The 9,705-nt window shown below is 38.6% G+C and overlaps 1 protein-coding gene across 2 annotated transcripts; it reads right to left on the bottom strand.

The window, feature by feature from the left end:
* Window positions 1-245: 245 nt before the first annotated feature.
* On the bottom strand, window positions 246-9,490 carry ARGLU1 (arginine and glutamate rich 1). Of its 2 annotated transcripts, XM_064143775.1 has the most exons (4): window positions 8,810-9,461; window positions 4,820-5,045; window positions 2,381-2,464; window positions 246-1,156 (listed from the first exon to the last, which is right to left on the bottom strand). In XM_064143775.1, the coding sequence occupies exons 1-4, from the start codon at window positions 9,163-9,165 to the stop codon at window positions 992-994; spliced, it is 831 nt and encodes a 276-aa protein (XP_063999845.1). In that variant the 5' UTR covers window positions 9,166-9,461; the 3' UTR covers window positions 246-991. The 2 variants fall into 2 exon arrangements, with proteins under 2 accessions (XP_063999845.1, XP_063999846.1); XM_064143776.1 differs by lacking the exon at window positions 246-1,156 and having other exon boundaries at window positions 2,383-2,948; window positions 8,810-9,490.
* Window positions 9,491-9,705: the final 215 nt, after the last annotated feature.

Below are 9,705 nucleotides of genomic sequence, written 5' to 3'. Positions count from 1 at the left end.
CTGAAATAAGTCTCTGTCAGAATGAAAACCAACATTCATGAAAATAGCAGCAGCCCTCAGAAAACATTCACAACTGCAGGGATTTTTTACTGTGTGCAATTTTGCACTATAAGTAGGAGAAGCCACAATAGTTTAAAGCAAAATTTAAAAATAACAAACCACTACAGTCTTGAACTTAATAATGTGAATTGTCACTCCTTATAGCTGTTTATAGAAGTGTCTTAAAAAAAATTTACTTAAACATATGAATTTAAGACTTTCACTTTATTCAGCAAATTGGTTTATTTACACAATGGGGAACGCTGGTTGAATGCTGTCAATGTAATAAAAACAAATCTAACAGAGACAATACTGAACTCTATGTATTCAGAGCAGAAATGACAAACTATTTCCTTACCTGTATCGGGAACATCGAGAGCAACAATGGGACAGTATCATAGGACACTGATTTAACAATAAACCACAGAGGTCCAGTAATACTATGGCAATTTACTCATGTATTTACTGACTTAAAAAAAAATAAATTAAAAGTCAGCAAATACCCAGTATAAAGTTCTGTCAATTATCAGTCAGACTCTGATGAGTAGGTCAGTAAAACCTTACCAGAACATACACAGTTCATAGAAATGATCTGATCTGCTTCAGATCACTGATACAGAAACAAAAGCGATGAGGAGAGATTACTGTCTAAAAGGCAAAAAATGATCTGGTAAGGGTTTAACTTAATGAAAGTTTAAAAAAAATTAAGAGTTGCAGAGCACAGCCCCTATTAGAACAAGCTAACTTTCCAAACTTTCAAAAAAGACAAAGAAAGGAAACAGAGGAAAACAAAACAAAAAAACAAATTAAAAAACAAAACAAAAAAAACCCACCTAAAACAAAAAAAGACCAAACAAACCAAAACACTTCAACATGAAGCTACCATACAAAGTTGGGTTTTTTTTTTTTCCTTTTTGTTGTTTGTTTTTTTTAAACAGTTCAGAGTTGCAATTTAATCCTGGCTTTTTAGTGAGAAGGACAGTTTTGGCCTGGACTTTCCTTTGCCCAGGATAATTTTTTGCTCTTCCTTTTGCTGACGTTGTCTCTCTTGCTCTAGTTTCATCCTCTCCTCATGAATCTTTCTTTGTTCTTCAACAATTTTCAATTGTTCTTCAGCCTATATATGAAAATAGCAGAATTTAGGCCAGCATATTTTGCAGTCAGAAAAGCAATTTACAAGTCCATATTAATGTCCAAACAGGTCCAATCCTGCCTAAGTATGTAAGCAGTTCTACCTGAGCTAGATGCTGTAATTGGTTTCAGTGAAGCTATTTATAAAGTGGTTATTTGAACTGCACTGAAAACTTTCTACAGCTAACCTATCAAAACGATGAGTGCTTACATGCAGTGTTTTTCAGAACTGCTTTGCAAACAACACACTACATTTTAATTAAGGAAATCACTGTACACAGAGATCAATTCCTTTAACATCCGTCACATGCCAGATGAAGACACAATATAACAAAGCAGTAGACCTTCAAACAGAAGTCTGCTTTCTCTGAAACCCACCTAAACCACACTCTTAATTTAAAAACATCTTGATTTCTAATGAGTCAGTCCCTACAATGACTTGTAGTTCTTACAGCTCTTCCAGTGGTCTTCCAAAGCTACTTATTTGGTTCAGTACATCAATTTTCTATTTGTCCCATTCCCACTGTATGAGGTTGAGAAATGGGTAAAACAGAAAGATCTAAAGCAGATGTAGCTCAAACAAACCATTTAAAGCATCATCTTCACTTGAAAAAGGTGTAATTGCTTGGGTATTTGAAACCCATACAGTTCAATCAGGATTCAGAAGTAGCTTAGTTTGGCTTATTAATTGAATAGAATCAGCTAAATCACACTGGATGTTCTCAAAGGCAGACAACTGCTTCAGTAGCCTTGGACACCAACACAAGCTAGACTCTCATAACTTAAGGCATCTTAAGTTTATGCTGAAAAGTGCCTTTCAGCACTTCTACATCAACCAGTATACTAATCCCAAATCCAGTTTGTACTTGTCCTGCTGAACAGAACAGAATTAGTCACTTTGGTCCTGGAAGCCGAGTATGTTTAGAAGTTTAGCATCAAGCTTCTCCGTGAAATACAGTTTAAAAAGTACTTTTTAATACTCTAAAGACAGCTCTTTTACTCTGAATTAATTGCATCTGAGCTATTTTTTTCAGATTAGTGTCAGTGCCAAGGACCTCTCATGCTCAAAAGGAGAGCAACACTACTGCTGTAACCAGCAATAAACAAGTTAAACTCTAGAAAGGGCTGATTTGTTTATTTTAATTGTGTTGCAAATGATGCAGAGGGACCTGTATTCCCCTACAGAATAGTTAACTGCATCTTCACATACCAGTTTAGCTTGTGCTTCTGCAATTTTTCGATTATTCTCTTCTAGTATTCGCTCTAGTTCCTCACGCTTTGCACGCTCTTCTTCCTAAAGGGGAGGACAGGGCAAGATGTTAGTAAAGTAAAATATTCATTTCTGCATGTTCACTAATCTTTCTCAGACTTCTTCTGTGAACTGACTTAAAGTGGCAGCATTACAGCCACCTATTTTGTCTCACAATGGTAAATTGCAGCCACTAAAACTGGTTTCTAGTACTCAATTTACATCACCCCGCCCAGTCCAAACAGCAACCAACTAAACCCTCCCTAATCATAGAATCCTGACAGTTTTATTACTAGAATTTTAATATCACACAAATCAACAAGGACAACTACAAAAACTGGATAGTATTTACCAAATTAAAAAGTAATATAGAAAATATAAATAAAGCGAATAGTTTGTCTCACCAATTAAGTATACCTACGTATTCTTTACCTATACTCCTTTAATCAGCATTAAAAGTTGAATATTTACTGTCTTGTCCAGTGTCCTGCAGAGTGTGCTCCTCGGCTGCCATACGCGCCAGCTTCCTCTTTAAAATGATTTGTACTGTTAGCTTGGCAATACCTGCATCAGCAGCTCAACCATTTATAAAGAAACAACATACAGGGAAGGCTGAGCTGAGGAATGCAGATGTTTATGATAAGAAGGAACAAAAATATGTAAATCATTCCTAAGGCAAACAATTAATAAGAAAAATACATTTACTGTTAGTGAAAAATACAAATGGTAATCCATACTTCATGGAGCTATGGGCTTCTTTCATGGGGAGAATGGACTTAACATTTAATATTTTGACAATTTTAAGACAGCTGAAACTGTCATTTGCAGTCTGAACTTGGAATTCAGGAGTCCAGGGAAGGCAAGATCAGGAAATAAAGCCTTGCAATTGTTGTTTTCTTGGTGAATTTAATGGAACTCTGTTATGCGACTTATAAATATGAAGACTGCGGGAAAGTTTTTGAGGTGTTTCAATTCGCGTAATATATATCCCAATTATTTTAATATTTGGAAGGTTTAAAGTAAGCCAGAGGTTTGTGTCTGTACAAGAAAAAAAAGTTAATATGAACAAAACAAGCATATGAAGAGAAAACTTCTTACTATGACTAGTAACCAGCTACTAGCTAGCACACTTCACTCCAGGCATGAAAGTTTATTCTGCATTACCAGGAACTGATGGGAATACTCCACATCACACTGACAATAGCAAAAACATTTGAAAAAACCAAAAGCCACCCATCTGATCAAACGAAAAACACTGTACATGAAGCATTTACTGACTAGAGACATCGAACTCAAATTCTTTCACCGTATGGTTTAAATTTGCAAAATAAACGTAATTTGCTATTTTTAATAATAATTGTAATTCAGTGTTCTGGGGGTTTTTGTTTGTTTGTAATTTAAAGATATGTGACAAACAAGTCACATTTAACATGAAGGGGAAAGCTTCATTGCTACTGTTTTTCCTTTTGTAAGGAAATATTAATTTAAAATAAACTGTGTAGGAGGTACAGAGTGAAAAAAAGGTATTTGAGACTTAGGAGTATTTAGCACAAATTTCCTTTACAGTTTCAAGATTTGTCTTGAAATGTCTGGATCCTGGAATGACTCGTGCAAGCAGGCATCAAAGCCTTTAGTAGCAAATTACTGTCTCACAGAAAGACATTTTCAGCTTCTCCTCCAGCTGCTGATTAAAAAAAAAAAAAGAAAAAAAAAGAAAAAGAAAGAAAACAAAAACCCAAGTCACATGTTCAGCTTGACTTCAGACAAGGGCAACCTGCTCTTTTGTAACTTCTAGGAAAAAAAAAGGAGTTGTTAGTAGTTATTAAAAATGGATATAATGATCTGGACATAGATCCTTCGTGAAGACGTGGACTGGCTTATGCCTGAAGTTCCAGAATTAGTCCAATGAATGCTCAAGGAAAACGTTCATTTTAAATGAAGAATAAGAAACCTATTTGTTAAAGACAGGTACTGCAGCTCACTGCTGGACCCTGCTTTTTGCCTGACTGAAGGCAAAAGCCTCTTACAGTCTAGGTAAACAAAATTAAATAAACAAATGAAGGATACACAATTACAGATTTTCAATACCCTTCCCCAAAAATGAAAGGACCGCTGATAAATCCTGCAGCCATGGCAAAAGTTTCAAACAATTCTGAAATATGTAGGTCAGTTCCATTAAAAATCAAGTATCCTTGTTCAGGTTTTAGGAGAATAACTGTTTAAGTATCAGTGAGCTCCTCTGAATAGGCTAGAAATTAAGTTTCGCAGCAATGCAAGTTTACATAAGAAGGGAATTAGATTTGCTGTATTCCATCTCTTTCTGAACCGAACAGGAGGCACAAACCGACACTGAAAGTTTTGCCATGGACTGTCTCTACTTTCCAAACGACCGAGCGTTACCTCTCTGGCTTTTTGTGCTGCAAGTTCAGCTTGTCTCTGTCGCTCGAGTTCTTCGAGCAACTGTTTTTCCATGATGCGCTTAGCCTCCTCCACCCTGCGGAGAACCTCTCGCTCAATCTCATCCTTCCTTTTCTCCAACTCTTCCTCTACACGTTTAGCCACAAGCTCTTCCACTCTTCGAGCTGTTTCTTCCTCTATGAGTTTCTCTTCAATTTCTTGTTGACGACTACAAAACAGAAACATAAGGATTACCTTTTTAATCAAAGAATAGTTGCACTGAAAATAACTCTTTCAAACACACAGCATCAGCCGCGTAACTGAATCTCTTTACACAAACTGATCACATATTTAAAGAATATTTTTCCCTAAGTTAAAGAAAGCAAATATTCAGGCAATCAGTGTTCCTATCAGAGGGAAAACATTCAGACCATGCTGTATTAGTATTGCTCCACATTTCAAGTGACAAAGCTTAAGAGGACATCCTTACCATACTACTCTTTTTTTGGTATCATTTTTAGGTTAAGAAAAAAAGCCCCCTCCCAACTTTGGCAATCCTTCACCCTTCAGGAATTCAGGTGGTCTCAGTTTTAAGCTGCATATAACAATAATATCCCGTAAAACCTTTCCTTAAAGCCACTATCTCAGAAGCATCAAATTAATCTCTACAAACTGTAATATAACTTGAATGAACAAAAATTCCAGGTGTTGTATCTGTAATCTACTTATCCAATAATTTACCTTAGAAAATCGCCAATTGATCTCTGCTTAACTTCTGAATTGCAGTACTCTGTTCCTACTCTAATTATCCATATACTCTAATTATACATATACTAAGTATTAAGCAAATCCTTGCAAACTAGTTTTTCGCATTCTGAGTTTTTGAAATATTTTCAAATGTCTACTTGTGTTATTTTTCATGAACAGCATTATGATTTAGTCGTATCACTGTTAAGTTTTAGGTCAATTCACAGGTATATTAACAAAGGAAGAAAAAAAATAATCTTCTAGCTAGTAATCACCAGTATTAAATGGTAATTAGACCAACAAAAGTAAATAGTCCCCGCTACACTTCGTATTTTTAGACTTATTGTGGGCTTTGGGGAGAAAGTTGCTCCTTTTAACCTTGAAATAGAACTTTTAAGTATTCTGTGAAATACAGAGCAATCTTACGAATTAATCTTTTAGCCTGGCAGCACTAGAAATCCATGGCTTAGAATAGTGTTCTAATATCTCAATATCCTACCATTTTCATGATGTTTGCATCTTCCTCTTAGTTATATTGCAAGACATAAAATCAACTCATTTAAAAGAAAAAAAAAGTAACAGGATTTATTAAATTTTAGATTTCCCAGCACACAACCTACAAACATGAGACAGGAGATAATAAAGCATCAATTATACTGAACTAGATAAACATGTGCAATACTGAGGCATAAGGCTCAAATATCCGTTCAATGTACCTTCTTTTCAAAAGTGTGCTGAATCAAATGGATAGTCTGCCTTCTTCAGTAAAGACTTTTGGAACTTTCCCTCAACTTAAACATTCACCCCTGGAACACGAATTTTATTCTTATGTTCCTCAAGAGACAGCAATCTCATCTGGTAGTACGTTAAGATTGTCAAGCATTTGCTCTTTCCAAAACAACACAAAAATACAGGTAATTTTCTTCAGAAAAGCAAACTAGATGACCACCATCCATAAAACTCCATAAATTCCATTTCGATAGTATGCCTCTGCCAAACCACCACCTGTGGTCCTTTTTTTAACATCCTTTATATACTAAATACTTTTCATGAGTATTTGTTTCTCAGTGAACACTCATTATTCTGTACTGATATGGTTTAGCATACAGAAGAGGCTGTTCTACAGAATGTTTCTTTCAGAAAGCTCATATTCACATGTTTTATTTAGCTTTCTGTTTAACATCAGGGAAATCTAGACTAAAACTTAGCTAACTGAACAAAGATTGTACATGGTTAAAAAAAAATACCCTGACAATAAAGTCTGAAGTAAGTTTTCAAACTTATTTGGCAATATTATATACTATAAACTAAAACTGAACACTGAGCCTGCATGTTTCATTCTTCTCATTTTAACAAATTACACACAAATTTAATTAAAGTGAGCAAGTATACATTTTCAGTGCAAATACATAATACATGTATTTTATATGAGGTGTAAGTTTATTATCCTGACCTACTAAGTCATGACTCCAAAGTAAGGCAAGTCATGAATGTAAAATCATTTTTAGTATATCCCATTTACTTCTTCAAAACCATTTTACAAAATCTTCAAAAAAAACCCAAACCTATTTACATTTCAGAAGATTTCTAAGAGAAAAAAAAGTCCTTTATAGGACTTTTACAAGTCCTTTATAGAATACTAGCATTATAAGAAAAAAACAGAAGCTATGCTACATAAGAAGACCTGGACAGACACAAAGTAATTTTCGATATGAACTAATTCAGCCAGCAAAAGTACTTCTTTCCTTCATTTAACAGTAGATACTAACATTTATAACGCAATTTACGGATGACTTACCCAAATACCAGTTTTATACTCTATTAGGTTTCATCACTTTTTCCTCTTGAAATCTAAAGTGTATCCTTGAAGCCACAAATTCTATACATAATCTTTTTTCAATATTGTTACTCCCTCAAAAGTTTACTCTTCTGTTGCCACTACCACTCAAACGTCATATTCCTCCTCCACAAACTTCATGGGTATTCAAAAATTTCGAAGACAGCTTATACAGAAAACTTACATATGAGTAAAGCAGCTCCAGAACACTAAGGTAAACTAATCATTGTATTTTAAAATTGTTAAGTACTCTCCAATTCTTCATGGCAGATATGCATGACTATTTTCATTAATTTGGGTACTGAATAAAATTACAAAACACAAAATTAGAATCAATAATTTTAAAAGCCTTCAAGATTTTCATGTGTGTTTGTGCTTCTGATGACAACTCTTGTCAAATTCTTAAGTTACCAAAGGAGATTATCAACAAATGAAAGTGACAAGTCTTGGTCATCAAGCCTCCTTAACCACAATTAGTGTTTCATTAGAACAGTATCGCTGAACTAAAACTGGAAGCTTTTCCTGACAATCAAGAAGAATTAGTTGACTTCACGCATCAAAACAAACTATTTCTGGATTCAGTGCCTCAATGAGCAAGGGTAACACTTAAATGACAAGAAATCACTTTACCACAGATGTTAAAACCATTGTTTCTACTGCGTGGGGGTCTCTTTAATTAAAGTTAACAATATTGCTATGCGTCTTAATGCACATGCAACGTCCATTAAAATAGAAATCACCTATTTCTGTAGACTGTATAAATAAACTTCACCTCCCACAACGAAAACTGCAAAACGAAAGGTTTCAAATGAAGTAAATTACCGGATCTCACTGTTCCATTTGGCAACGGATAAAAAAACCCACCCAAACCAAACAAAACCCAGAACCCACACAAAAACCAACAAAACAACACCCTCAATGTTAACATGACCGCTGCATATATCACGTCTTAAAAACCTAGGTCGAGCAACTGCAGATGCCTCTGCTCGACGCCTTAACAGGATCCATGCAAGGAAGGGGAGGGGCAGGCAGTGTAGCAGTGCAGCACAAAGCCTCTTGGGTGCGGAGGCCTCCGCTGCAGAATTAAGTTTTTGTGCAGCCTATTTAGCGCAAAGGCAGATCGGAAGCAAGCAGACCCGATGGACAAGGAAGCAGCGTACCGGAGGCTCGCATCCCGAATGGGATGTTTCTAGCGCACCTGAAGGAGCCAAGCTTTAGGACAAGGAAGGATGGCGGGAAACTATAGTATACAGGCGTTAGGCCTCATTGACGGCCTAAACGCCTTTATTCCAGTCTCAGGCGGCCCTAGTTTGGAGGAAGGAGCGGAGAGAAAGGCATCAGGTCACAGAGCACTTCCCTTCCCGTCACCCTTCCCCCACCGGCGCTCCCAGCCTAGGCCCAGGGCTCACATTTTCCGCTGCCGCTCGAACTCCGCTTTTTTCTCCTCCTCCTCCCGCTTCTGTTTCTCGTCCAGGCTGCTGCGCTTGCTCACCGTTCGCCCGAAGATGTCGATGCGGTCGGGCGGGGAGGAAGCGCGATCGCGCTCCCGGTCCCGGTCGCGGCGGGAGGAGGGGGCCGTGTTGGAGCGAGAGCGGGAGCGGGACTCTCGCCGCCGGTTCCGCTTGCTCTCCCGGGACTTGGAGCGTTTTCGCGCCCGCTCCTTCTCCCGGGAGCGGGACCGCGATCGGCTCCGGTTCTTCTTGTTGTGCTTAGAGCTCTTGGTGTGCTTGGAGCGGGACGAGCTCCGGCTCCGGGACCGACCCATCCCGGCAGAGGAGAGGCCGCACCGGTAACCGCTTCACCACCCCCGCCCCCTTCGTTAGCGGCACTCGAGAGAGGTTCGAGGAGATTCTGCGCGCATCTGCACCCCCTGAGCGGGCTCCTTATCTTCTCTCTTTCTACTGCTTTACGCTGCGAGGAGAAGCAGCAGGCCCCTAAAGCGGGAACAAGTCCGGACGTAGGCAAGATGGCGGCACTCGCACAGCGGTGACTCTTCTCTTCCGCCCCACAATACACTGCGCCGCGCTCCAGCCGCCTGCGCCCCTTCCCCCCGCCTTCGGCGCTCTCCGGAGGCGCACGAAAGCCTTCGGCAGTGCTCGACAGCCAATGGCAAACATCACTGGGAGAGGAAGTGCCGTCAGGCAGGACTGGTGTTGCTTTGCGTGCGCATAGAGTGTAACTGACTGGCAGCGGGCGCTGCTGGAGGTGGAGGCTGAGGCAGATTATTTGCGCCTGCGGCGGTTAAATGCATGGGCGGGAGCGAGGCCTTTGGGAGTCAGACGGGGTCCTGGGAGCTGCCTTGCTC

The sequence above is a fragment of the Pogoniulus pusillus genome, chromosome 5 (genome assembly GCF_015220805.1).
Source record: "Pogoniulus pusillus isolate bPogPus1 chromosome 5, bPogPus1.pri, whole genome shotgun sequence".
Classification (NCBI taxonomy): Eukaryota; Metazoa; Chordata; class Aves; order Piciformes; family Lybiidae; genus Pogoniulus; species Pogoniulus pusillus.
Note: the sequence above shows the minus strand (reverse complement) of the source record. Positions and strands in the feature narration are given on the sequence as shown.